The sequence below is a fragment of the Podarcis tiliguerta genome (assembly GCF_965153285.1).
Source record: "Podarcis tiliguerta genome assembly, chromosome: 17".
Classification (NCBI taxonomy): domain Eukaryota; kingdom Metazoa; phylum Chordata; class Lepidosauria; order Squamata; family Lacertidae; genus Podarcis; species Podarcis tiliguerta.
Window position 1 is genome coordinate 26,277,912 of NC_139550.1, and position 27,582 is coordinate 26,305,493.

The window sequence follows — 27,582 nt, forward strand, 5'->3', positions numbered from 1 at the left end:
TGTCCCTTGGTGCCGCATTTGTCCTTGGTGTGGGGTGCAGACTTGCATGGCGCGAAGCCTTGGAGGCAAATGTGCACTAATTCTGCCCTTGAATGTTAACCACTCCAGGTAAATTTTCCCATTTATTAATGGGGTTCTTTTGTCATTTGATGCGCAAGGAGTAGTTAGAGGTTTTTTCCCCTTAACCTGATATTGTAAACAATGACCAGTTGGTGTGGCACACTTACTTGTAAGAACGAAGTTAGGCACTTTCCATTAATCGGTTAATCGCAGCTTGGGCGCAAGGCCAGGAAGCTCCCCTGGCAATAAGCAAAAACACAGATCCCGTTTGCCGTTAAGCAAGCTATCCTATAAGGAGATGTGCTGCAGAACCTCTGCTTGGCACTTGGCACAAATTCATGTTGCATGCATATCTGCTTCTGACCATCTTCGTGCACCTAATGGACTTAACGAGGGGGTTATAGCAGAGAGATACTGGGTTTTCTTAGGCTCTGTGACCATCGGGCAGCTGCTGGGATTGGCAGCCACTGAGATCCCTCATTCTGCTGACCCTGAAAGGAAGATCAGCAGCACGAATGAGAAGCTGGGGGTTTCTGTGCTGCGAGAGGCCTAGACCCCAAGGCACAGCAGAGGTCTGACCGGTTAATTCAGTAGGATTGTGGCCCTGTATATGTGTAACGGGCAAGTAGCTAACAGCAGTGGGCTAACTAGCTTCTATCCCAGAGAAGAGCAGACTAATGCATATTATTGTGGGGTATGTGGTCAGTGCTGTTTTTCTAGAAAAAGGTGCTGGAACTCACCATGAAAGTTTCCCTTGTTCTCTTATAATGGACGCGGATGGAGCTGTGGTCTAAACCACTGAGCCTCTTGGGCATGCCAATCGGAAGGTTGGTGGTTCGAATTCCCACGATGGGGTGAGCTCCCATTGCTCTGTCCCAGCTCCTGCCAACCTAGCAGTTCGAAAGCACACCAGTGCAAGTAGATAAACAGGTACCACTGTGGCAGGAAGGTAAACGTGTTTCCGTGCGCTCTGGCACTCGTCACGGTGTCCCATTGCGCCAGAAGCAGTTTAGTCCTGCTGGCCACGTGACCCGGAAAGCTGTTTGCAGACAAACACTGGCTCCCTCAGCCTGAAAGCGAGATGAGCGCCGCACCCCATAGTCGCCTTTGATTAGACCCATCCAGGGGTCCTTTTTACCTTATAATGGCCGTAGGAATGTTCCTTATTCCTCTGGGGAGAGTTACCATTTGTCAGCTTCAATAACGTCCTGCTGAAAATTCGCTCTGCAGATCAAACAAACCTTTTCATTCTGTCTCTGCTGCCGCTCTTTCCCCTTCGCACTCCAAATATTATGTGAGGGTAATTTTTGTGTGCAAGGCACCAAGAGTCCCCCCCCTCCCCCAGTAATGTAAAACATCAAATGTGGGCTTGTCAGTTGGGAAATAATTTGCTAGAAGGTCTGTTGCATTTTTCCTCCCTGCAGGTGCTCAGTCCGATCAGGGTTACGGTTCTAAAGATGAACTTGTAAAGGATGATGCAGACAGTCTTCATACAACAGATACGCTTGTAGAAAAAGCGCTTGTTGCCAAAGGTGACGACTTAATTGGAGGTATGGCGTTGACAATTTTATTCGTTTCAGTGGTGCTTTATTAAGTAAAGCAAATGGACCTTGTGTGTTTTTGATCTTGCTAGGGAAAGCACACGTTCAGTATGTTTACAGCCTCCACCTGAATCTTTCAGAATAAAAAGGTTGGAGAAACAAACAATTAATAAAGCGCAGCTAGAGTTCGCTAGGCTGTGCTTTTTAATAGCAGTACAGTGGTGCCTCGGGTTAAGTACTTAATTCGTTCCGGAGGTCCGTTCTTAACCTGAAACTGTTCTTAACCTGAAGCACCACTTTAGCTAATGGGGCCTCCCGCCGCTGCCGTGCCACCGGAGCACAATTTCTGTTCTCATCCTGAAGCAAAGTTCTTAACCCGAGGTACTATTTCTGGGTTAGCGGAGTCTGTAACCTGAAGCGTATGTAACCTGAGGTACCACTGTACATAGCCAGGATAAGTCCAGCTGATTTGAGCCTTCTCTTTCATTGGTGACGCTCTCTGTGCAACATAGCTGTCGGAGACCCTTGTGCACCGAGAGCTGGGAATTTCAGGGCAGAAAGGAGCATAGGGGAAACTGCTCACTCTTGCCACTGCTCACTCACCTGGAGGGGATGGGGAAACAGGTAGCAACAACAAGGAGAAGCAGCAGGGGCTAGGGCTGGGGGTGGGTGAGTTTGGCAGTGGGTCCGCTTGCTGGAATGTGGGCTGAGGTCGGTACCCAGGGCTGCTAGTCCTGACTAAGCGACTACCAACAATCTGTCCTCTATGTGAAATACTGAGGGTGAGGATGCTTAGCAAGTACATGTCCTAAATTGTGGAACACCCTCTCCAAAGAGGTCTTGCATGTCCTCCTCATCGCTGGCCTTTTTAGTCTGCAGCCAAAAGTTGGCTTTTCAGGGAAGTCTTTGGGCTGTTTTAGGGTGCTGTCATCAATTTCATTTGCAGCCACTATTCCCTCCCGCCCCCCCGTTACCTTTTGTGTGTGAGAGTGTATGGAATTAAACTCTGTTTTGTTTGATTAAAGTTACGCACCGCTTGGTTGTAAAAAACAAAACAAAACACCTCAAAGTGGTTTAAATTTAAATATTTAGCTAAGTGTAAGTTCCAGAAAGAAGGGACACGGGTGGCGCTGTGGGATAACCACAGAGCCTAGGGCTTGCCGATCAGAAGGTTGGCGGTTCGAATCCTCGCAACGGGGTGAGCTCCTGTTGCTCAGTCCCTGCTTCTGTCAACCTAGCAGTTTGAAAGCACGTCAAAGTGCAAGTAGATAAATAGGTACCGCTCCGGCGGGAAGGTAAACGGCGTTTCCATGCGCTGCTCTGGTTCTCCAGAAGCGGCTTAGTCATGCTGGCCACATGACCCGGAAGCTGTACGCCGGTTCCCTTGGCCAATAAAGCGAGATGAGCGCCGCAACCCCAGAGTTGGTCATGACTGGACCTAATGGTCAGGGGTCCCTTTACCTTTAAGTGCCAGAAAAGTATTGGCCTGGCCTAAAATCCATTTTATAAAATGGTAGAAATGATACTTCTTTGATGCAATGCACTGGTTTTGAGCTTCTGTTTTACTGACAGAGCATTTAACTCTTTGCCCTCTCTCCCTTCCCTTTTGAAGAATTTTGCGTTGCCGGTGAGTCTGTTGAAAAGCCACATCATCATGCAGAACCACACAGTCCGGTTGAAGTATCTTTGCACCCGTCAAGCAGCATCGTCAAGATTCCCTCTTGTGTTTTTGATAGCACCGGCAGGAAGAGCAGCAGCGGTGAGTTAGTGAACACACTTTGGTTATTGTAGCTATAAAACAGATGGCCAATTAGGCAAGCCTGATCCTGCCCAAGAAAACGTCTTTGATGTGTCAGGTGCTGGAATGTGTATAGGAACAATAAAGACCAGCGCTTGTGAGCATATACAGAATGTCTTTTCTCTTGCTGAGATGTTTCGCCAGACATCTGGGATTTCTTGCAGTGGAGGAGGGAGAGGAATAAATCTCTAGCAACTTTTGTACAGAATTAAGCCCAGCATTAAAAAATACTAGTTTGGCAGGTAGGTCCCTTCTGAATTTTCCAGTAGCCTTGGCCAGCAAGAGGTTTAGGACTGTAGCTGCTTTTATTTTGAAAGTAAAGTGTCCAACTTTAATATGCTTCTTGGAAAAGCATATTGAAAGTAACATGTAGTTTTGCTTGCCAGCTCATCAAATTATTTTGCTTTTATGTTTTTTTGTGGTCCCTCTTTTGTATTCTCCTGTGCTTTTCATGCATTTTGCATTCACCAATTTTGCATTTCCGGAATCGATGCATCGTTTTATTTATGCTCACGTTCTTTGTATGTTTAAAGGAACGGGATCCAGTCCTCTTTTCATAGCTCAGGATACCGTTGAAGATTCCGTGTTTGACAGCAACACATCTCCCAAGAGAACCAGCGAAAAAGGGAATAAAAAACAGAAGCTTTTTTCAGAAAGGAGCTGCAGCTTCAGCTCCGAAAGCAGGGCAGGCATGTTGCGGAAGAAAAGCAGCCTGGATTTGAATACCAGCGACGTAGCCATCATGATGGGCGCGGATGCAAAGATTCTTACGGCGGCTCTGTCCGGGACCAAAACGTCACCGCCGCCCCACGTGAACAAACCCCACAGCTTTGACACCACAGGTGGCGGGCTGTTCTTCTCTGCCACAGACACAACTAGGACTCGTGCGAGCGAAAATATTTGGGAAGCAGAGTCTAGGTCGTCCCCTGTTCTGGAGGAGCCCGAGGAAGGACAGGAACAGCTTGAAAATGGGCATGATGACCGCACGGCCAAAGAGGAGATCGCCAACCCCAAACCTCTTGAAACCGCGCAGCCCCAAACAGAGCAGGCGGAACCCAAAGACGCAGCGAACAAGAGAAGTAGTTTATATGGCGTGGCCAGGCCTGTTGAGCGAGAGGACGTTCAGGTAGGCCTGGACCCTTTGTCTTTGCTGGCAACCGAGACCGCAGAGCCCAAACCCGCCGTAGAGGAAGAAAAGTTGATGTCGCCGGTCGTGGCTCACAACCTGGCCGACGAGATCGAAAGCTACATGAACCTGAAAAGTCCCCTTGGCAGCAAATCTTCCAGCATGGAGCTCCACAGGTCGGACAGTGTCAGTCAAGAAGCAGCCTCCCCATCTCTCCTAGGCCCTTCTCTCGAGAGGAGGTCGAGCTTGCCCTCCGATTCCGCTCCGCCAGCCCAGGTTCCAAACGCGAGCCGGAAGAGCCCCGCTGTCTCCAGGTCCAAAACGTTCACCGGGAGACCGAAACAACTGGCCCTTTCGCGTAGCCAAAAAGAACGGTCGACGTCTTTGACGGGCTTGGGCAAAACTTCGCCGCAGGCGTCGTTGGGCGCGGTCGTCACAACTCTGTCCGGTCTGAAGCTAGACCACATATTATCGGGACCTAAAATGGACGTCCTGAAGTCTGGAATGAAACAAGCGGCTCATGTCGCCAGCAAAGTGTGGGGTGCTGTGTCCTCAGCATACAGCTATTCAGACGATGAGGTAAGTTTGAATTTGCTTATTTTTTTATTTTTTAAAAAACCCTTTTTTATTTGGTTTACAAATATAACAATCCAGATACATATCCATGTATAGAGATCCTCTGAATCTCAAGACCCACCCCCATCCCCTTCATGGGTCCTGTTGTCAGTATTTGAAACTGTATATCATTCCAAGGTCTATATTTTATATCAATCCATATTATCCAAAACGTTTGTTACATTCCAAGTGAGGTTATGTCAGGGAACTGCCATCGGAGCAGGAGGAGGTGAGAAGGCTCCCGGATGATGGTGGAGAGGGTCCCAGTAGGAGGAGGGATAGCCCATCCGCTGGGAAAGGAAATCAGCGTAACACCAGTGGAGAAGGGGAGGAGATAGAGGAAGCGGAGAGGTGGCTCCAGGACTCTTCGCAGGAGACAAGCGGGGAGGGAACCAGTGCTCCTTTGCCCACCCCCACCTTGCGCAGAAAGCTTTTGCGCAGGCAACGGGGGAGGAGACTGTGCGTCAAGCAGTTTTTATGTTGGAAGCGGTTTAAGAAACGCCCACTGACGGATTCTGCCAGCGACTGAGGCAGCCACGGAATAGAGGGCTGTCTAGTCAGAAAGGGTTCAACCATGCAACCTAGCCAGGAGTAAAGGCTACTTACGCACAAGCAATCCCTAGAACCATTACAGGTTAAAATCCTGCTGATGTTTTCATCTGCTTGCAATGATCTCCTAGATATATTATGAGTTTCACCCATTTTTTTTAGTTTTTTAGTTTTTGTCTTCTTGGTTCCTGAGCTTTCCTGTCAGTTTTGCCATTTTGGCATAGCCCATCAGCTTAGTTTGCCATTCCTCTTGGGCTTGCGGATTGGAAGGTCAGCGCCTTCCCCAGAGGAGGGAACTTTGGATATGAGGTTTCAAAAAAGAGCCCCTTGCACTGTGAGGTCTTTTCGAAATGGCAAGGAATTTCAAAAACAGTTTTTTCTGTGAACAGCCTGCTGTACAGAGGGATGGAGAAAAGGCCCAGAATTCCACCAGCTGTTCTCAAACCCATAGACACAACTAAAGAAGGTCATTGGAGCCTGGCTGCATATTCTGTCTATATATTATGGCCGTTTCCCCCTCTCAACTAAAGTTATGTTTCCCAGTTCTGTTCCCTCATAGCTGTGTGCCTCCAAATTCCTTCTGGCAATCCTCTTCTGCTAGCTGTTCTTCGTCTTCTGTCTGCAATGATTGGCTGCAAATGCTAGGCATTTAGGAGACAATTACACTTGAAATACAAGTACACCACCTTGCTTTTTTTTCTGTGTGTGTGGTTTGGGAGCTGCACGGCTAGGGGAAAAAACAATGCTATCCAGTGTTGTAAAGTTCTGCAGAGAGAATAATTGGGTGCACTCTTCCCACCTTAGATCAAATCTATGCTGCCAGGTGCCATAAGAAAGCGGCAGAGATAGCACAGGATAGTACGCACCCCGGAAATAATCTCTTTCAGCTTCTGCCTTCTGGAAGAAGGTATAGGGTTATAAAGGCCAGGACTAGCCACCTGAGAAACAGTTTCTATGCAAATGCAATTCTGGTTCTAAACACAGCGTAAGGGGTCTCTATAGTATAGTGTATTTTATAGTACAGTGGTGCCTCGCAAGACGAAATTAATTCGTTCCTCGAGTCTCTTCGTCTAGCGTTTTTTTCGTCTTGCGAAGCAACCCTATTAGCGGCTTAGCGGATTAGCGCTATTAGCGGTTTAGCGGCTATTAAAGGCTTAAGGGATTAGCGGATTAGCTGCTAAAAGGCTATTAGCGGTTTAGCGGCTTAGAAAAAGGGGTTGGGGAGCGAAAAAAAATCTCAAGACTCGCAAGACATTTTCGTCTTGCGAAGCAAGCCCATAGGGAAATTCGTCCTGCGAAGCGCATTGAAAAACGGAAAACCCTTTCGTCCAGCGGGTTTTCCGTCTTGCGAGGCATTCGTCTTGTGGGGCACCACTGTATAGTTCATTTTATAGTATAGTATAGTGTATTTTAAAATGGGGTTTCAGAGTTTTTAGGGGTTTTTGAATGTTTTATGTAGTTTTTCAATTTCATTGTTCTGTATGGGACAATGACAATAAAGATATCGTATATCGTGGAGTGATAACTGAATGTCAGAGAAGCAACGTGGGTTGTCATTGATAAGAGATATTGAACTTGTCTGTCATTTCTCCCCCCCCCCCCCACTTTTCATCTGAAGGAAGAAACCAGCCGACCTGACTTCACCTTTGCTGCTGGCTTTGAAGATCATATTCTAGGTGTCAATCAGCCGCCCAAAATGGGAATCGCAGGGCTTGCCACCAGTGAACTTGCCCAGAGCACCACCAGTCTTGGAAGCAGCAACAGCAGTGGCGACATAGGGAGACAGCATTTCCAAGCAGGTATTCTCCTCCCCTCGCAGCTAGGATGGGCTGTCTGACACTTGAGATCAAGGTGCTGAAAAGTTCTAGTTGCCAGGTAATTTGCAGGTTTAGAAGAGCCCCATTCCAGAAACTCCTGGGTTAGGTGTTTGTGGCATTCAGCATCGAGGAGACCAGGAGGTAAATATATGAGCTTGAATCCTGCTAGTAGACAGCTGCCAAGGACACAGAATTGACCTGCGCCTCCATGAGTCCAAAATGACTCCCAGGCTGTGTACCTGGTCCTTCAGGGGCACAGTTACCCCATTCAGGACCAGGGAGTCCTCCACACCAGCCTGCCTCCTGTCCCCCCAAAACAGTACTTCTGTCTTATCAGGATTCACCCTCAATCTGTTAGCCGCCATCCATCCTCCAAAGCACAGATGTATCAAGACTATACAGTGGTACCTCTGGATGCGAACGGGATCTGTTTCAGAGCCCCGTTCACATCCAGAGCTGAACGCAACGTGTGCGGGTCGCAATTTGCCGCTTCTGTGCATGTGCGTGACGTCGTTTTGATTGTCTGCGCATGCGTGAGCGGCGAAACCCAGAAGTAACGCGTCCCATTACTTCCGGGTCGCCGCGGAGCATAACCTGAAAACGCTCAACCTGAAGCGACTTCGACCCGAGGTATGACTGTACAGTGGTACCTCGGTTTTCGAATGTCTTAGAAGTCGAACGTTTCAGTTTTCGAACGCTGAAAACCCGAAAGTCAATGCTTCAATTTTCGAACACTTTTCAGAAGTCGAATATGCTTCCGTATTGAGTTTTCCGTAAGTAAATGCTTCCGGAAATGCATGCTTCGGTTTTTGAACATTTCGGAAGTCAAATGGTCTTTGGGAATAGATTACATTCGAAAACCAAGGTACCACTAAATATATATAAATATATATATTTCCCTAGTAAAATACGTGTTTAGGCTTATCCGCATGCCAAAATCGGTTGTTCCTATGTTTCTCAAGCTGTCTTCACATTTTCCTCTGTTGCCTTACCTTCAGCCTTGAACGTGTTCCCATTCCGTTTGTGCAGGTGAAGTTCAGATTCCAAGAAGTATGAAAGGTCTGGATTCGGAAAAGTCAGAACATGGCTCTTCCCACAACACCAGTTTGTCCAGCATCTTCCAAAATTGTGCCATGGAGGTAAAAATAGTTGATCTTCTGCTAGATTTATTTTGAGGGATGTTGGAGACATTTCATTCTATCAGTACCTGGTGGAACCAGATCTTGTTCATCAATATGTAAAATGAATTGAAAACAAGCATTTCAAGTTTATTTTATTTAAAAAAATAATCAAGTCAACTATTTTAAAACCTGCAACAATTTCTCCTTAAAGTTCCACTTGAGAATGTTCACTTTGAAGTTACGTGATGACTTGAAATGCCTTTCGTTCTTCAGATTCAGCCTAAACGGAATCCATTGCCTTTTCAGACGCAGCCTGTATATAGTCCGTCCACACACAAATGCTCAAAGGATCACGGTCGAGGCAATTGCATACCCCTTGTGCAGTAACAGTTAACAAAATATGTCACGAGAATAAGGATTATTGATCTACTGAGATGTGTTAATTAGGAGAAGCTTTGAAGGAACTTTAAAAAAAACCAAGGGCTCTGAGTTCTAAATATTTGTAAGCGGATTTCCACTTTCATAACGGGATTCTGCTTCCTCTCATTCTCCCTGTAAGCTGACCTTGTACTCTCAGAATCTGCTCCAGAAGTCCCATTATGCAAATGGCCGTCTGTTCTGTTCACACGTACAGCCTCTGATACATAAAACCCATAACGATTGTAATTAGTTGTTGTTGCTGTTGTTGTTGTTTTGTTAGGTCTTAATGTCAAGTTGTTCTCAGTGTCGTGTATGTGGAGCTCTAGTTTACGACGAAGAAATCATGGCGGGATGGACAGCGGATGACTCTAATCTGAATACTACATGCCCATTTTGCAAAAGCACTTTCTTACCTCTTCTTAATGTGGAATTTAAAGACCTGCGTGGTCTTGCAAGGTTGGTTCATTTGCTGCTGTGTGAATCCTTAAGGGCCTTTAAGTGCTGCGTAGATATTTCCACGTTCCATCATATGCAGCTTGTGGCAAATTTAAATGGTAGCTGTTGGGATAAGGGACATTCCTTTACTTCCTTTGACACCTGAACTATATTTCTGGCTTCTCTTTCTCTTCGCACAGCAAAATAAGTGTGTGCAGGTTTTTTCTTTCATTTAAAACAATTTTATTGCCTGAGAATATTTTACACGATAATGAATTGGTGGGGTGGCTCTCATTTATTTATTTATTTTATTTTTATTTAAAACAAAAATGTAATGTCTATATCAATTTCTGGTCTATAGCAGTTAATTGCTGAAGCCAGTTGTGAATTCTGACTGTAGTTAATGTACCCCCAAAATAGGACATTTTGCATTCCAATCTTTTTCATTGGCTTTGGTTTTTTGCTCCTCTTTCCTTATTAGCTTGCTTTTGAAACCGAGTACCTCTGGCGATAGTTTGCACAGCAGCAACATTCCATTAACCACGGATTCTCTGGAGCCAAAGGCTGTTTCAAGCCCCGCTACTGATCTGATCAGTTTTGCCGAATCTTCAGATAGGAACCAGACCATCGCTGAAGAAAACAGCACCGCAGCGAAGCAAAGGTACCGAAAGAGAGAAAGGCAAGGCAGTTCTTAGTTCCTGGGGGAATTCATGCGGGGTTTGGGGGAGAACACAGGGAGAGGAGAAGGGGTCATGCACCTAGGATATTTCCATCGTAGCATGATGTTGAATTCTATCCTTTCATTTTAAGCACTGGTGTCGCAGGAGGAGGGGACAGGGACCTCAACCCCCCCAAGCCCTCTGCTACAAGCAACGCCTCGCAACGAGGAGGTTCTCTGACTCGGAGCCATAGTGTTGGTGGTCCGCTGCAAAATATTGATCTCTTGCAAAGGCCGGCTCATGGCATCTCAACCGTCAGCCTTCCCAACAGCTTGCAAGAGGCTGCGGTAAGTCGTCGGAAATAACTGCTTGTTAAGCTGATTTGTTGGTAGCGAGTGACTGCATGTGCTTTGAGATCCTTTGCTAGCTACAGAGCGTCTTGAACATTATCATTCTCGTTTGGGTGGGGGGGAAGAGATTCTCCAGGAACTTTGATCTTGTGTACAGTAAACGCGGGTGGCGCTGTGGGTTAAACCATAGAGCCTAGGACTTGCCGATCAGAAGGTCGGCGGTTCGAATCCTGTGACGGGGTGAGCTCCCGTTGCTCGGTCCCTGCTCCTGCCAACCTAGCAGTTCGAAAGCACGTCAAAGTGCAAGTAGATAAATAGTTACCGCTCTGGCGGGAAGGTAAACGGCGTTTCTGTGCGCTGCTCTGGTTCGCCAGAAGCGGCTTAGTCATGCTGGCCACATGACCCGGAAGCTGTATGCCGGCTCCCTCGGCCAGTAAAGCGAGATGAGCGCCGCAACCCCAGAGTCGGCCATGCCTGGACCTAATGGTCAGGGGTCCCTTTACCTTTACAGTAAACCAGTAAGGGGTGAAGGGGTGCTTCCTTGTATAGTTTGTTTTAATCCCTGTCACAATGCAAACATTCCAAATGTTCTAAGGGTGATGTGTTTCAGCAACTTTTGTTGTACAAGAAAGCTGTGGAACTGTAGCAGTGTGTTATTTTAGACTCGAGTTTGCATTACTGTAAACTTCCACAGCCTGGTGCCCTTAACTGTTTTGGATTACAACTCCCTTCAGCCCCAGTCAAGTCAGGATGGTTCAATAACAGAATCATCGAGTTCTAAGGTACCCCTAAGGGACCCTAAGGAACCCTAAGGGTGAGCTCCCGTCGCTCAGTCCCAGCTCCTGCCCACCTAGCAGTTCGAAAGCACCCTTAACTGCAAGTAGATAAATAGGTACCGCTTTATAGCGGGAAGGTAAACGGCGTTTCCGTGTGCTGCTCTGGCGCCGGTTCGCCAGAGCAGCTTCGTCACGCTGGCCACGTGACCCGGAAGTGTCTGCGGACAGCGCTGGCTCCCGGCCTCTAGAGTGAGATGAGCACACAACCCTGGAGTCTGTCAAGACTGGCCCGTACGGGCAGGGGTACCTTTACCTTTACCTTTAAGGGCTATCTAGTCCAACCCCTTGCAATACAGGAATCTTAGCTAAAGCATCCATGACAGGTGACCATTCAACCTCTGCTTAAAAACCTCCAAAGAAGGAGAGTCCACCACCTCTCGTGGGAGACTATTCTACTGTCGAACTGCTCTTTGGTCAGAATCTCCTTTCTGGTAACTTGAAGTCATGGGTTCGAGTCCTACCCTCCAGAGCAGGAGACAACAAGCTTAGTCCCTCTTCCATGTTACACCCCTTGAGATATTTGAAGATGGTTCTCATACCTCCTCTCACTCTCCTCTTTTCCAAGCTAAACACCCCCCAGCTCCCTCAACTATTCTTCCTAAGTCTTCGTTTCCAGACCCTTGATCATCTTGGTTGCATTAAGGGAGGCTGCATTATTTTGTGCAACTTGCTCTCGAGTAATGTGGCTCAGGGACACCTCACGGTGTTTCGTTGGCGAGAGAAGCCACCCAGCATTGTTTGACGGATGAATGATTGTTGAATGTTTTTCAGGATCCCTTAGCCAAAAGGGCCAATCCTTTACCTGTGTCCGTCCCGTATTTGAGCCCCCTGGTACTAAGGAAAGAGCTGGAATCTTTGCTGGAGAACGAGGGAGAACAAGTGATTCACACCTCCACGTTCATCAATCAACACCCCATCATTTTCTGGAACCTGGTGTGGTATTTCCGACGCCTGGACCTCCCAAGCAACTTGCCAGGACTCATTCTAACATCAGAGCACTGCAATGAAGGCGTGCAGGTGAGGTTCTGCACAGGTGCTTCCAACACGGCAGGTGCACCTGGTGATGTTTGTTTTGCTTTGCCCTTGCAAACCTTAAAAGAGGGTAACCTGTTGGTTTGTTTTGCCTTGGTATCCTGCCTCCATTTGCCTTGGTGACAGAAACAAATACTGACAATATTGAATAGAGGCTAGTCATCTATTTCAGGTGTTCAAAGTCTGCTGGGGGAGTGCATTTTAGTGCATGCTGCTGATAGAAAGGGCGACCCCATAAAAAGCAATTGCTCTATTTCAAAATATAGCAGGGGAGATAGATAGTTAAAGTGCAACTCAGACAAAGTTAGGCACAGGGCCCATTGGTTTCGTCGGAACAAAGTTAAATTCTTCAGTAAAAAAAACACTGGGATTTAAAGTGCTCAACTTTGGAGAGAAGAAGAGTTAGAAAACGGCTTGATCATTTAGGAAATAGCATAGGTTTGTTGGAGAGAAGATTGTGATTTGCTTGGGGAGTGTGTTTAGAAGATGTGGAACAGACCATGTAGAAAACCAGCTTCAGCTATGGGGTACATAAATAAGGCATTTCAGTTTAGAAATGCAATTACTTAAGATGGAGACTTGTTTCTGTGGGAACACTGTGTTCTTTTCATGAATGTTCATCAGCCGATGGCTTTTTCAAAACCCTTGTGGATTGATATTGTGGATATGATGCAAATCCTTTCCTGTTTCTGAAATTGGCTTTGTTTAAATGGGAGGAGGCCATGTGCTCTAGACGAATGTTCCTCGCTAGAGAACTCCGCCAGCAAAGGGTGAAATTAGCATTGTGCACCCGCCATTGCAAAACTGCTGGCAAGAGAGCTCAGTCTGTGGCAAAGTGATAAGAAGGCGTGTTTCCTCTCTTTTAGCTTCCTCTGTCAAATTTGTCTCAAGACAGCAAGCTAGTGTTTATCCAACTTCTGTGGGACAATATCAATCTTCACCAAGAACCTGGGGAACCTCTGTACCTATCTTGGAGAAATTTCAGTGAGTAAAAGTGTACATTTCAAAACCTGTTTTGAGAATAAGACTCTTCACCTGTACTCGATGGTCATCAATATTTGCCCATCTTCCCCAAAATGACTGCCCATGTTCCTTGATGGGTCAGCGCTCGGACCAAGTACCCGCAGCCTTGGTGGATGAAAAGCTTGGATACAACTGCTTTGGAGGCTTGTTGCTAGTACAATCTACTAATGCAATAGGCCAGTGATTTTCAACCAGTGCCTTGAATGATGGTCTGGGGTGCTGCGGGCAACACTGGCCTCTGTCCCTCCTTCCTTCCTCTTGCACAGCTGTTATTGCAGCAGCCCTGGCTATAAGCTCCAAAGGCAAATGGTGCCTCTGAGAGGCACCTCTCTCTGGAGTGGGGTCTGGGGCAGCTCAGAGACCAGGGATGGTGGCAGCAGCTGCCTGGAGGACTCCCAAGGAGAAGGGAGAGGAGGCTGGGGGAACACTCCACAAGGGAGGGTGTTCAAAAAAGGGTGAGGCTGCTGGCTCTGTAGGAAAGGGGTGACATACCTCCTGGTCTGCCCCGCAGAGTACCTTAAGGTCCTTGAATAATCATAGTTTAGAGGTCCCGGGCCCTAAGGAAGTTAGATTATCCTCCATCAGGGCCAGGGCCTTCTCAGTGATGGCTCCGACCTGGTGGAATGCTCTGTCCAATGAGACCAGGGCCCTGCAGGATTTAACTTCCTTCCGCAGGGCCTGTAAGACAGAACTATTCTGCCTGGCTTTCAACTTGAACTTAGCCTGATCTTTTATTCCCCTTCCATCCCTTCCATTGTTATGAAGATTACCCGCTCTGGGATCCCACAGCTTATTCTCCCCTGGTCTCCATGCTGGCCTAAATAGGACTAATTTAGCCAGCTAGCCCTGGTGATTATCTAATGTTTACTTGATGGATTGCATGCACAGAAGTGGTCCCTCCAGTTGCGGAAACCTTGGGACCTGACCGGAGCTCCGGAACGGATCCCGTCTGCAAGCAGATACCACTGTATTTCCTATCAGGGACCATCTATGTGCAGCTGTAATCCCTAGCCTGAAAGCTGCGTCTCCTTTCCTCTTCCAGTTGCCAAAACTTCCACCCCTCTCCTCCTTTGCCCTGTATTTCTTCCTTCATTCCCCATCTTTTCTTTCTCCCATCTTCCCCTTTCTAGTCTCTTCCTTTCCTCTACCTCTGCCTTCCTCTCTGTTGCTTGTAGTTTTCTCCTGACATTTAAAAGGTAAAGGTACCCCTGACCAACAGGTCCAGTCGTGACCGACTCTAGGGTTGCGCGCTCATCTCGCTCAAGAGGCCGGGAGCCGGCGCTTGTCCGCAGACAGCTTCCGGGTCACGTGGCCAGCGTGACTAAGCCGCTTCTGGCGAACCAGCGCAGCACACGGAAACGCCGTTTACCTTCCCGCTGGAGTATTTATCTACTTGCACTTTGGGGTGCTTTCGAACTGCTAGGTTGGCAGGAGCTGGGACCCAGAACGGGAGCTCACCCCATTGCGGGGATTCGAACCACTGACCTTTCGATCAGGAAGTCCTAGGCTCTGTGGGTTAACCCACAGCGCCACCCGCGTCCCTTAGCGATGGCTTTTCACCTTTCTTAGTCATAATTTGTTGATTCCCCCCCCCCCTTTCTAGATTCTACAGAAAAGAAACCTTCTGCAGTTTCAGAAGAGCAACAAGCAACAATTGCTTTAGCTGAGAACATCAAACTGAGTATTCAGAACAATGATGTCGTGAAACCCATCAATCTTCTCGTGCAGAAAACGAAGCAAGATAGGAAACGACAAAGGTAAAGGGGAAATGCCACTGACTCCACAAAAATATGGGGAGGAAAAGTAGTGGCGGTTTTCAAGTTCCTTGCATACTTCGCACTGTGCATAGGAGAATTCAGCTATCTGGGGGAAGTTAACCTGCATTTAGGTGCATGCAGTTGCTTCTACGGGAATCAATGGAGACAAAGATCACTGCAGAGACGGCAAATATGCATGCAGAAATAAGTATATAAATATGGAATTTTGGTGTGAAATTTTACTGTTTTGCTCTTGCAAAGAGGCAACTATATAATGAAAGGTCGCACTGACATCTAGAGCCTTTCGAGAACACCTTCCTTGTGATTTGCATTACCCAGAAAGCAGCTGACGAGTGTTGGATTTCTTAAGACAATGCAGATGGGGCTGCCATTAATGAACAGTAAAGCCTTTTTTCCCCAGGAAAACTTGTGACTGTTTGACCTAAGAAACACACTCTCAGTGACATGTTTCAACTGTGAGAACTCTAGTTCCATGTAAGGTAGTGTAACTTAACAAGGCAGCATGTGGTTGGAATAGGCTAAAGGGAAGGCTGAACTTGTCTAATTTCTAAACATGCATTTTGCAGGAGCTTTTACAGAGAAATTCTTTTCCTGTCCCTGGTCTCCCTTGGGAGAGAGAATATTGACATAGGTAAGAGACGTAAGCATGTGTGTGTGTGTGTTTTATGAATGGTATTGGATGTCATTATTCTTGTAACCAGAAACTAACTCTTCAAATACATTTCTTTTAAAATTATCAGTTCACCTGGAAAAGCAAAACATAGCTAATCTCTTTAATATTGTTTCTTCTAACTTGTAATAATTGCTATATCTTTGGTGCCCTTAAAAACAAGATTTAGCTTACATTTGAAAGGCTTAATGGATGAATCATAATGGACAGTGCATTCATATTTTGTGTGTTTGAAGACTAGCAACTCAAAAAGGCCCAGGCATTCGATCTTTACCTAAGAGAATCTCCTTCCATTTCCATTGTGAATGGCTTCCTGCTGCATGGAAAGAGATGTTTTGCAGTGTGTTGAAAAGCTTTAGCAAAAGGTCTGTACATCTTCTCCGTCTCCCTTGACTGAAACGCTGCTTTCGTTCTTTGCAGAGGCCTTTGACAATGAGTACAGAGCTGCCTATAAAAGCCTTCCAGCCGAGGTGCTTGAAAAGATGCAGAAGATCGACGCCCCACCCAGCGTCAGCGTTGAGTGGTGCAGGAAATACTTTGGGGCGCCTGTCATATAAACTCCGCAAAGATGATGCCATGTAGCAGCTCCACAAACAGAGAGCAGAGGAAAGGGACAAAATGGTGAATGTGTTGATTTGGATTCAGCTATAGCTGTTGGCGTCCAATTCAGGAATACATGTAGCACTCTCTTCTGTGACAGTCCGCTGTCTATACCAGCCCCAAGAATTAAGTGCAAATACGCTAGTGCAAAGTCATTGGCTTTTGAATTGACAGTTTAACCTTCCTGTGCATCATTGTTTAGAACGACAACGGAGACTGGCGTTTTAATTGGTGTCTTGCTTTTTAAAACTTGAAATGTTGGAATGTTTTATTTGTCTTCTAGCCCAAGAGCACACTGGTTTCTTAATGAATGGATCCATCAGTTTAAAAGAGAGATCTCTACTTGCTGCATGTATATGTACATTTTGTACATTTTGAATTGTAATTCTTTTCCCTTGGGTCAAAAGACCAAACCTTAGCTTTAGTTTAAACGCCCATCTTCTTCTTAGAAAACAATCACTGTCTTGGACTGTAGCAAGAATATAGCTGTTATGACTATTGTAAAGCATAGTATTTTTCTCATTTTTATAGAATAACTACTTTAAATAATTCTCAAACTGTACATACAATGTTCTCCCCACAATGATGGGTTCCTACCCTGAGTGGCTTTGAAGGCAGTTGCCTCTCTATAAAGGAAAGTGGGAGTAAATGAATCTAGGGTACATATATGGGTGGGGGAAATTGACCACATATACCTGTCTTAGCATTTGTGTAAAAGAAAAGTATATAATATGTATTTTGGGGCAAAGCTTGAAGCTGTCAGGTGCCTCATTCCTTGCTCATCTTTTTAACCTGTGGGACATTTTCTTTGCACTGTCCAATTTAAATACTTCTATATTAAAATGTATTTATACTCACACACTTGAACATATATGTTTACCAGGAGTGTAAAGGCTAATTTTTAATCTTAACTTTTTAAATATCTCTGGTTAATTACCAGTTTGTTGCAGAGAGAGGGGGAGAATGCTTGCATTCACAGCTAGCGCTCTTTTGACAGTCGCATGGATGTTTTCTGAAACATTTAATGACAGTTAAGAGAGATGGCTATCCTCCTCCTCTTCACTTCAGATGATGTCATGGTATCTGAGCATCTGCATTAACTACTTTTATGAAGCAAGTCCATTAAGAGGGATTGTGGATAATGACTAAAAAGTACACACATATTCTTGATCCTGCCCCTTGTAATCTTTCATACTGCACTAGCGCTAAGCTAGAGCAGAGCATGGCAGGATTGTGACTATTCCAGTAACAGCAAGAATTTTGCACTTGTCAGAATAGTTTGGCACTTTAGACTAGATTCTCTCTTAGTGTTCACACTAAACCACATTTCAAAATATATTGCTGGGAATGTTTTAAATGTGAAAGCCGTCCCATGAAAGAGCACAGTAGGCAGAGAGTATATCCCTTATACTTTTCCTCCCCACCCCTGCCACCACTATTTTTCTGAAATTGCAGGGGACTAGTATATTAAGGTTGCTTGTAGGATGTCTGTTTCATCCCCCCTTTGTCCCTATCTCAAATACAATGCATTTTTTCATTTACAAATGATTATTATAAATAAAAACCCTTACGAAACACCTTTTATGGTATGTTCATATTTCCATTGTAAATTAATGTTATGTGTGAAAGATTGCACTTGGAACCTTTCTTGTTTTGTTTATGCAGACTGTTTCTTATCATTTCAGTTTTGCCGTTTCTGAATTACATCTTACTGCAAATCAGCAGGAACAATTTGGGCTATTGATACTATGCAGGAAAAAATCGGCATTTTAGCTAGTGGTAATTCTTTTGCTGTAACAAATAGCATTTAGGGTAAAGCAAGTCACATTTTAAAAACCTTTCGCTTTGTTTGAACTGTTGGCATTGCACTTCTGTTTTAATGCAGAACAGAGGATAAGCACCAAAGACTTAAGTTCTTGCATTATTACTCCAGCAAATTTGAGAAACCTAATTTCCTGAAAGCAGATGTTGGAGTGAAGGCAGCATAGAATCTTCCCATGTGGTCGAGCTGCTAATGTTACTCTAGCTAACCAGTGAAGTAACACAAATGCTAGCTTCAATTTAGTGCATTTAATGGCATATTTTGGACCCATATCAAAGCTGTCACCTGCTTTTTAAAAAGTGCCATCGTTTTCCTTTCAACTGTCCGTAAATTCTGGGACTGTGTGGTATAGTTCTCTATAAATTTTATTTCATTGGGGGCTAATTTGGTCTAAGCGAGTTTTTTTAATGCAAGCTATTAATTTGATTTCTGATAACATGTTAATCGTGAGTGCACTTTAGAAAACCATCAAAGCAGCTGACAAAGGTAAAGACCAATAACATGGTTGCTTAGGGAAAGAGAACTATGTATGGCAGCTTGAGTAATAAGGTAGTAGAAAGGATCTTCAGAAGCGCAAGGCTTTTGAAGAATTTATATCACTTACTGGCTGATCCTATGCAAGTTCACTGAGAAGTCCCATAGAGTTCAATGAAATTTACACCCCGAATAAGTTTGCCTAAGGAAAGCTAGTGCCACGTGTACAGTTTGGCTCTATGAAACATACATATTAACCATGCATAACTTTAACATGAATTTAAATTTTAAAGGGGCAAATGTCTTGGAAGTAAATGTCTCAGCAGCTTATCCACTATACATCATTACTGGGAGTTAATGGTAGCAAATTAATTATAGTGCAAGCGTCATGAAACCCCTGTTCAGTTAAAGTCTCTTTTATAGAATAATGAAAACTAACAGAATAACCACAAAGTTTAGTTGTTTTATATCCATTTTCCCCATCCAATTTTTTTATAAAAGATGTATTTAGGTATGGAAATAGATGAACAGTTAGGACTTCAGGCATATTACTCATAGGGCTAGTTATTTGTGCTGACCAAACCAAGTAAAATGCTACGTATGCAGTATAAAATTAGGTCCTCTCTCCTCTAACACAGGATGTTTCTAAAACACTAAAAGCTTACACCTGGTTTGAGGAATTAAATCAAAGCAAGCCAGCCTGCCATTTTATCTTTTGGGTAGTTTTAAGCTCTTTTTTATTCCAGCGCAAAAGCTGCGAGATGTAAAATGATACTATGCTTTTCCACAACCTGTGGCAGCGTAGAAACTAAAAATTACTTAGCTACATTTGAAAACCCTTTTAAGCTCCTTTCTATATTCCGGCGGTGACCAGCATAGGTGTGTCCAGTTGCCTTGTAATTGCAGACACATGGGGTCCGGAAAAGAGAAGAAGGGGAGCAGGGGGTCTTTATACGTGCTCTGCCGATGCACAGAGGACCCAGGAATAAGAACCCTGCATGAAGGGGTCACCGGCTGCATCCAACTTTTATAGTATTTTGGAGCATTCCCTACATTAAACTAGAAGAGGAGTTTGCTACAGTTCTGTTCCTATTCTGCCACATTGACTGTGCTGCATGTTAGGGGGTTGGGAAACAGACCTTAAAACACCTAGAATCCTGCGGAGTACAAGTATAAAAAGGGATTGTTTTGTCTTTAACATTAAAAGTGACATGAGTTGCTTTGAGGTCAAATTTTATAATTTCATGGTAAAGGTGGGAAGGTTTCAATTACTAATACAATCATGTACTGGTTTCAGAATTTGAATGTTATCAATTCACTGTGCTTTGAGCTACCTGGTATCTTAATATTTTTGTTAATAAGTTTGTTTCTTATTGACTCTTTTGCATAGGTACCCTGGGTGATTTAGAAACCACTTGTTAAATGTTATATCAAAAATAAAAGTGTACAAATGTCTGATATTAGTCTCTTGCACTTCTTTTGTTCTTAAGCAATGTTTTTCAAAGGCTCCAAAGCAGGAGAGGGGTCAGTGGCTTCTAGTTCCAAGTTTCTGCCACAAGAAAGGCAGACAATAATATAGAAAGATGAACAAACCAAGTGCCACACCTGTCTCCAATATGGAGAGATGCCCCAAACAGCCATTTGTTTTGCACACCCATCGATTAATGTGGTAACAGAACACTAACATTAAACTTTAAATGGGCATTTGTCTCTTTTTTAAAAATAACGTGAACAGTTCCATCTCACCATAAAAGTTTTATTTAATGTTTTCAGGAACACAGTTCCTCATTTACTTCTGGCTTGATTCGGATTTAGATGTGGAAGCTCTCAGAGAAGAAAGTCTACGCCTCTTGGCTATTTGCTCTTGCCGTTTTTCCTTTGCCTCCTTAAAAAAAAAAAGAGGGGAGAAGGTACCACATATCAGTACAAAACAGTGTTTCTGCGACAAAAAGACACAGCTGCATTCTGTAAAGTCCTTTTCAGACATTCTCACATGGGGCATGGGAACAGAAATGCTAGCTCCACATCCCGTCATCCTCCACAAGTTGGAGGGCAACTGTTTTCCAACATCAGGGAGCCTCAACATGTGGAGGAGGGTCCTTCCTTCATAGGGTTGCCAATGGGAAAGGGGGAAGTCACAAAAAGCAACTGCCTTCATCCCCTACAGGAGCCCCTCACAAATTACTAACCATGGTGTCCAAAGGCCTGAAGGCTATTCTGTTCTATAAATGATGCTTCATACTCCTCCATCTGTTACCACAGTTCTCACCTGTGCATCTTCCAAGACAGAGGTCAGTTACCAACTATGCCAATATCATTCTGCTAGGTAGTGGACTGTTCAAAATGTAGGGGTGGGGAACCTCAGGCTCTGTGATTCTCCACCTCTCCCATTTGGCCCCTGGACTGTCCAAAGAGACTCCCTTCCCTGGCCAATACTGGCCCTCCTTTTCACCCTTTGTGCATGTGTTTGCCTTAACTCTGATAATGCCCCCTGCTTACCTGGATGAAGGGTTAGAGGGTGGGTGCGTTTGTAAGAAGATAGCTTTCTGTAGGCTGGCATCCGTCTCACATACAAGAAAGCTAGTTTCTTACAAGCAGACACAAACCCTCTATCCTCCCATCCAGGTAAGAAGGGGGGAGGCATTATCATCCTTCCACCTTGGCCTCTGACCCTGCCCACCACTGAGATGTGGCTGCTGCAAGGGTGCCCAGAAAGGAATCCATGCATGGGCTGAAAGAAGTTTCTCACCCCTGGTTTAAATCGGCCAGTAATTAACATATTGTGCTTAATGGGTGTAATCAAAAATAAATGCCGAATGTGCCTTGAGGATGGGGTGGACTCAGAATCCAGATAAGCCAGAAGCTGCACAGAACTAAGTATACCTTCATTCTTTTAGCCAGAAGCTTGGCATATTCTGCAGCTTCGTCCTTGTTCTTTTGGGTACGCTGCTTCTTCAGAGCAATACGCCTGCGCTTGTGTTGCAGGACCCTGGGAGTCACCAAGCGCTGAATCTTGGGTGCTTTGGTCCTGGGCTTCTTGCCTAAGAAGAGACATGAGCACAATCAACAGGGCAGCTGTTGTCAAGTCCAGAGCAAAGAATCTACAATTGCGGTTCAGCTCGTTTCTCTACCATTGGAACAAAACTTGCCCAACACGTATAAGGCTACAGACTTGAAGAAGACATTCTGCCCTGGTAACTGGTAATGTGCAAGGAAAAGCTGTAATCAGTTTGCACCTGCCCTCAAGAACACACATTTCCATCTGCACTGTGATAAAATACCTATAACTTCACTTACGCCACAGGGAATGTACTGGGCAACGCACAACCTGTTTTACTAATCCCACCCACCCTAGAAGCTCAAAGGGGTCTGAAAACAATGTGGGATGGATGGAACATATGGGCAAGACTGCCCCCTTCACAAACACATTTGACAGGCATGTGCAAGAAATCTGCATGCAAATTAATGTATGCATGTAGAGCTCCTCCACGCTACCAAGGAGGGAGAAAGGACATCTCCTGGGCCGGGCCAGCATCCCCCTAATGAGTAGATTTACACATGCATGTTGAGCCACATGTAGAACTTGTTCTAATATGCTCTAAATGGGCAGCTGGTGGAGTCGCCATATACCAGTATCAAAACACTGTGGCTGAAATGGTCTGTTGACTGGACAGCAGTCTGAAAGCTAAGCAGATTGGTAAATGCCCACCCAGTTCCAATTTCCCCCACCCTGCCTAGTTACGTTTCTGTGAAAATTCCAAGTCCGACAGGAATGACACTATAGCACCTGAATACACAGCCAATCACTAGTTTTACCTGGTAGACCCGTTGCAACAAAAATACCGTATTTTTACATGTATTAGACAAGGTTTTTTGACTCAAAAATTGTGTCAAAAAACTGGGGACATCCAATACACAGATAGGGGGCGTGTCTTATACACAGGGGCGTCTTATAGATGGAAAAGTACGGTAACCAAAGCATTATCTTCATTTCTCTTACCTTCCTTGTTCAATGGCTTTCTCACAACATACTGACGGACGTCATCTTCTTTGGAGAGGTTGAACAGCTTCCGGATCCTGCTAGCCCTCTTGGGACCAAGCCGGCGAGGCACAGTGGTGTCAGTCAGTCCAGGAATATCTTTCTCTCCTGAAGTTGCCAGACCAGAAATATTATTCTTAGCAAGAGCTAGACTCAGAAGCCAAGCTCCTTGCCCCGCACACCTGAGACTCTGGCCTCCTATCCCTTTCAAATTCAAGTATCTCAAGATAATGCACGCGGAAACTTGAGCCACCCAGTCCTCATTAACTTCTGCTCTCTAGAACAAGCAATACTATGTATAGAATTTCCTACTGCCTAGTTTCCCTCCCTTAATTCACTGGTAGCAGCAGTCCATTCAGACCCAAGATCTGAGAACAGATATCTTAATTCTCTAAAAGCTAAGTATTTCCTAAAACCCCAACATCTAGTAGTGTAATCAGAGATTCAAAGATAGTTCTGAAACACTTATGACACCTTGAATTCTGCTCAGAGGGTAATCAAGCCTGAAAATTTATTCCTGGTGCTTGCTAAACAGCTACCAAGAGCAATTTCAGAAAAAAGTGTTATTGGTGGCAACCTTAAAGTTAGGCACAGATGAATCAGGCAATGAAGGCACATTTGAAACCTAGACGGAGCTGGGGATAAATGTTGCTGGTCCCAACCTAGGAGCTCTAGACCTTGCTCCAGGACAAGTGCAAAAGTGAGCTTTTTGGACACACTTTGCCATCAAAGCTATAAATCTGTTGGAAATGTAATACGCCAGACCCTCAGCAGTTCACAGACCAGAGCAAAATTATCTGCCTCTTTTCCCTTTGCTATCTTCACTATGGTAGAAACTACACACATCTAAAAGCCGGTCGAAAATGCTTTTTTAAAAAGTTTTTTTAAAAAATACATTGAATTTTCCATAAGGCTGGCCATCACCATCAAGTGTCACGTTGTATATTTCACTTAAAACATTTTATCTGCAGCTGTATAGCTGAGCCCCATGTTAAAAAATTTAGATTGTATGGTTCTCGGGCAATGACCTGTAAAATGCCACACTTGTCCTACATAAAACAACAACAGTAAAAACAGATCCAGATTCCTAGATAATCCCAGCATAGCCCCTTAAAGGGCAGGGCACAATACAGGCATCCCCGTTTACTGTGTGACCGTGTATACATGCTGAATCTGGAAGTGACTCAGAAACGTCATAAAGACTTCACTAATAGGGTGGGAAGGGGTGTTTGCAGGCTTTTTCGACGGGTTTCAATTATATGAGATTTCACCGATACACACAGTGCCTAAGAATGTAACCCCTGCGTAAATACCTGCTGGTAGGGCAGGAGTTTTTGAGCCTGCAATGTACAGCCCTATTTGCTGGTCATTACTATGTGTGTGGTGGTGGGAGAGGACCCTTACCTTTCTTTACAATGACCAAATTCAAGACGCTTAAATTGGCATCAACAATGCAACCCCGAACAGATTTGCGCTTCCTTTCTCCAGTTCTTCTAGGGCGATAACATGAGTGGCCCTTGCTGAGAAGCAGGCGGACACGTCCGTGAGTCAGGACCCCCTGCTTCATGGGGAAGCCTTGCTTGTCATTGCCACCGCTGATGCGGACAACGTATCCCTGAAACAAAGACAAGGAGCTTAGACCTTTCTCTCAAGGGGGAACAATTTAAGAGTGTAAGTTCACTTTCTCATTCTTTTCTCCGTATACAGGTAACAGATGCCGCTAAATATAAACTCAATTGCGCTGGCAGAAAGAACATTGCCTTTCTTCATTTTGAGCATCAACAACTAGACCTGCTGAGATTGCCTGGCTTGACCAATATTGTAACCATGCTCCAGAACGTCTACAATGCTACCATATTATGCCTATTGATCATGCTTCCTTAGCAATATTGTGGAATCTGTCTTGAATGTAGAGGAAATGCCAAGTCTAGCAATTTAAAGCAAATTCACTTTATTTATGATGCGCAGTCTACTGTTTTCACATGGAATGTCTTCCCTGTAAGGGCCAACATGTGACAATCTCCCAGTGCATCATGACCTGCCCAGGCATTTAATCAGATCCCTTAATTCCATTTCTAATACATGGACATGAAGCCTACAAACACAAGGGTGTTAACAAAACAGACGCTGTTTTGATCTGTTTGATTTCCACTAAAATTGAATCCCACTAACATAACCTCCCAACTTTTGGGGCAAATGGGTGTACACATGCTCCCCACACATGCTTCAATACTAAGATTGCTATGCATAAAGGAAAATTGCTGCTGGATTCCCTGCTCTGCAGAAGTCAATTAAGTTAGCACACTTGAGCAGAAGTGAATTTACTCTCAAAGTCAGACTCATTAAGTGCATTTACTGACAGTTTTCATGCTGTATCACATCATCACACCTCTCCACTTTCCCTGGCAGCGTTCTGAACTCCAGCCCACCGTTGCTTTGCGAACTTATGTATTTTCCAGACTCCCTGCCAACTCACCATTATTCCAGCCCCCTGACCCTTTTGAATGCCCCTTCCTTTACCCACTGGCTTTAGCCGCCGCCTGAATTAGAAATGCCAAGAGTTTTTGTCTACACTGCCTTGAAGAAGCCCAAGAAGAACCTAAGAGCAGCCTTCCTGGATCAGGCCAGACGACCGCCTGGCTCAGCGGCACTCTGTTCTCACAGCGGCCATGGGAACGTGCAGGCAGACCCCGAGCACAGCAGCACACAGAACCGGGCATTTGGCAAGAACCAAAGTGGCAACCCACAGACCCTAAATTTTCTCACCGCCGCTGCTTTCTCAGCCCCATTTTGCACACATGCAACAAGCCTTATGAAGCCAGCCTCACCTTCCACTCCTCGCCAAGAGCATCCGCGGAGACTTCTGTAGTCATGCGCTTCTCGTAGAAGGTGCGCAGCTTGCGCTCATCGTCCACTTCGATGAGTTTCTGGCAGCCGGTGGCTGGGAAGGAGATGTTCAGCTGCAGGGAGGAGAGAAGATGCCACACTCGAGTTTGCAAAGGGGCTCAAGGGGTTCCCCAGGGCGGCACTGAGCCCCGTTGTCCTCCACAAGGACTAGAAACACTTCCTCCTTTACCAGTGACGGCCAAACTTGGACCTCCAACTGTTTTGGGACTACAATTCCCATCATCCCTGACCACTGGTCCTGTTAGCTAGGGATGATGGGAATTGTAGTCACAAAACTGCTGGAGGGCCAAGCTTGGCCACCACTGCTCTAGATCAGGCATGGCCAACCTTGGCCCTTCAGCTGTTTTTGGACTACAACTCCCATCATCCCTAGCTAACAGGACCAGTGGTCAGGGATGATGGGAATTGTAGTCCAACATCTGGGGACCCACAGGTTGAGAACCACTGCTCCACAAGGACGATAAACGCTGCCTCCTTTACCAGTGGCGGCCAAACTCCCACCATCCCTAGCTAACAGGATCTTTGGTTAGGGATGATGGGACTTGTAGCCCCAAAACCACTTGAGGGCCAAGCTTGGCCACCACTGCTAAGCGCTCAAGACGCACGGGGTGGGGGGGTCTGAAGGGTTAACAGTAATTCCCGCGAGATGACACACCGCGCGAGAGCCCCTCTCCAAAGCGGGGAAGGGAGGCCAGGACCGCCGCGCCGCTTCCCCGCATCGGCCTCCATCCGCCGTCGGGGCCGCGCTCCCTTGCCGGCCGCCTGCCCCGCCGCCTCCCACCGGGGCCCCTCGACCTGCCGATGCCTCTATTTCCCGGGGGTGGAGGCGGTTTGCGCCCCCTCCGCACCCCACAACACCTACCTTCATGGCGCCGGCACAGCTCGCCTCGGGTCCGCCACGGGAAAGAGGACGCGCTTCCGCTCGGCCGGAAGTCACAGAGGCTCCCGCGCGGGATCTCGCGAGAGTTCAGAAGGGCCCGCCCCCTCTGGGCTCAGCGGGAGCTCCTGGGCGAGCCGATTGAGATAGGAAAAAGGATAGAGTGGGCAGCTGCTGTGGTCTTGCGAATAAAACTTTCATTCAGAGGAAGGAATGGAGAAATAGAGGAGATTTGGACTGCTGCATATTCTGAATGGGAATTGATGGGAACCACAGCATTCTCTCTGATGAAAAGAGGGATGCCCTATTCCATAATAATAATAATTGTAACCCCTCATCTGACTGCATTGCCCCAGCCACTCTGGGTGACTTCCAACATATATAAAAACATAATAAAACATTTTTTAAAATTCCTTCTACAAGTCTGCCTTCAGATGTCTTCTAAAGGTTGTATAGTTACTTATCTCCCTGGCTCATGGGTTGCATAACTCCATATCCTGCAACATTTCTCTGATGAAGTTAGGGACATCCTAGTCTGGCGCTGTGGGTAAAAGCCTCAGCGCCTAGGGCTTGCTGATCGAAAGGTCGGCAGTTCGAATCCCCGTTGTTTGGTCCCAGCGCCTGCCGAACCTAGCAGTTCGAAAGCACCCCCGGGTGCAAGTAGATAAATAGGGACCGCTTACTAGCGGGAAGGTAAACGGCGTTTCCGTGTGCGGCTCTGGCTCACCAGAGCAGCGATGTCATGCTGGGCACGTGACCCGGAAGTGTCTCCGGAGAGCGCTGGCCCCCAGCCTCTTGAGATGGGCGCACAACCCTAGAGTCCGTCAAGACTGGCCCGTACGGGCAGGGGTACCTTTACCTTTATTATTCCATCACCATCATCACGTTTGTACTCCCCTCCCCATCTGACTGCATTGCCCCAGCCACTCTGAGTGGCTTCCAACATATATAAAAATATAATAAAACTTTTGAAAACTTCCCTATACAGGGCTGCCTTCAAGATGTCTTTTAATTCTCTGATGAAATTAAAGGT

At 45.7% G+C, this 27,582-nt stretch overlaps 2 protein-coding genes across 2 annotated transcripts in view; one reads left to right on the plus strand and one right to left on the minus strand.

Annotated features, from left to right (window-relative positions):
- DENND4C (DENN domain containing 4C) overlaps positions 1-20,184 on the plus strand; it is an 80,739-nt gene extending 60,555 nt beyond the window's left edge. The window contains exons 21-33 of the mRNA XM_083419256.1: positions 1,485-1,610; positions 3,214-3,360; positions 3,933-5,104; positions 7,308-7,488; positions 8,536-8,645; positions 9,328-9,503; positions 9,964-10,143; positions 10,293-10,488; positions 12,099-12,344; positions 13,226-13,343; positions 14,986-15,139; positions 15,727-15,791; positions 16,251-20,184. Coding sequence (XP_083275382.1) covers positions 1,485-1,610; positions 3,214-3,360; positions 3,933-5,104; positions 7,308-7,488; positions 8,536-8,645; positions 9,328-9,503; positions 9,964-10,143; positions 10,293-10,488; positions 12,099-12,344; positions 13,226-13,343; positions 14,986-15,139; positions 15,727-15,791; positions 16,251-16,387 — 3,008 coding nt within the window. The 3' untranslated portion in view covers positions 16,388-20,184. The remainder of the gene's footprint in view (positions 1-1,484; positions 1,611-3,213; positions 3,361-3,932; positions 5,105-7,307; positions 7,489-8,535; positions 8,646-9,327; positions 9,504-9,963; positions 10,144-10,292; positions 10,489-12,098; positions 12,345-13,225; positions 13,344-14,985; positions 15,140-15,726; positions 15,792-16,250) is intronic.
- A 277-nt stretch (positions 20,185-20,461) lies between these two features.
- Positions 20,462-26,652, minus strand: RPS6 (ribosomal protein S6). Its single transcript, XM_083420692.1, has 6 exons — positions 26,535-26,652; positions 25,594-25,725; positions 24,170-24,380; positions 22,727-22,873; positions 21,610-21,767; positions 20,462-20,611 (listed from the first exon to the last, which is right to left on the minus strand). The coding sequence occupies exons 1-6, from the start codon at positions 26,538-26,540 to the stop codon at positions 20,516-20,518; spliced, it is 750 nt and encodes a 249-aa protein (XP_083276818.1). The 5' UTR covers positions 26,541-26,652; the 3' UTR covers positions 20,462-20,515.
- Positions 26,653-27,582: the final 930 nt, after the last annotated feature.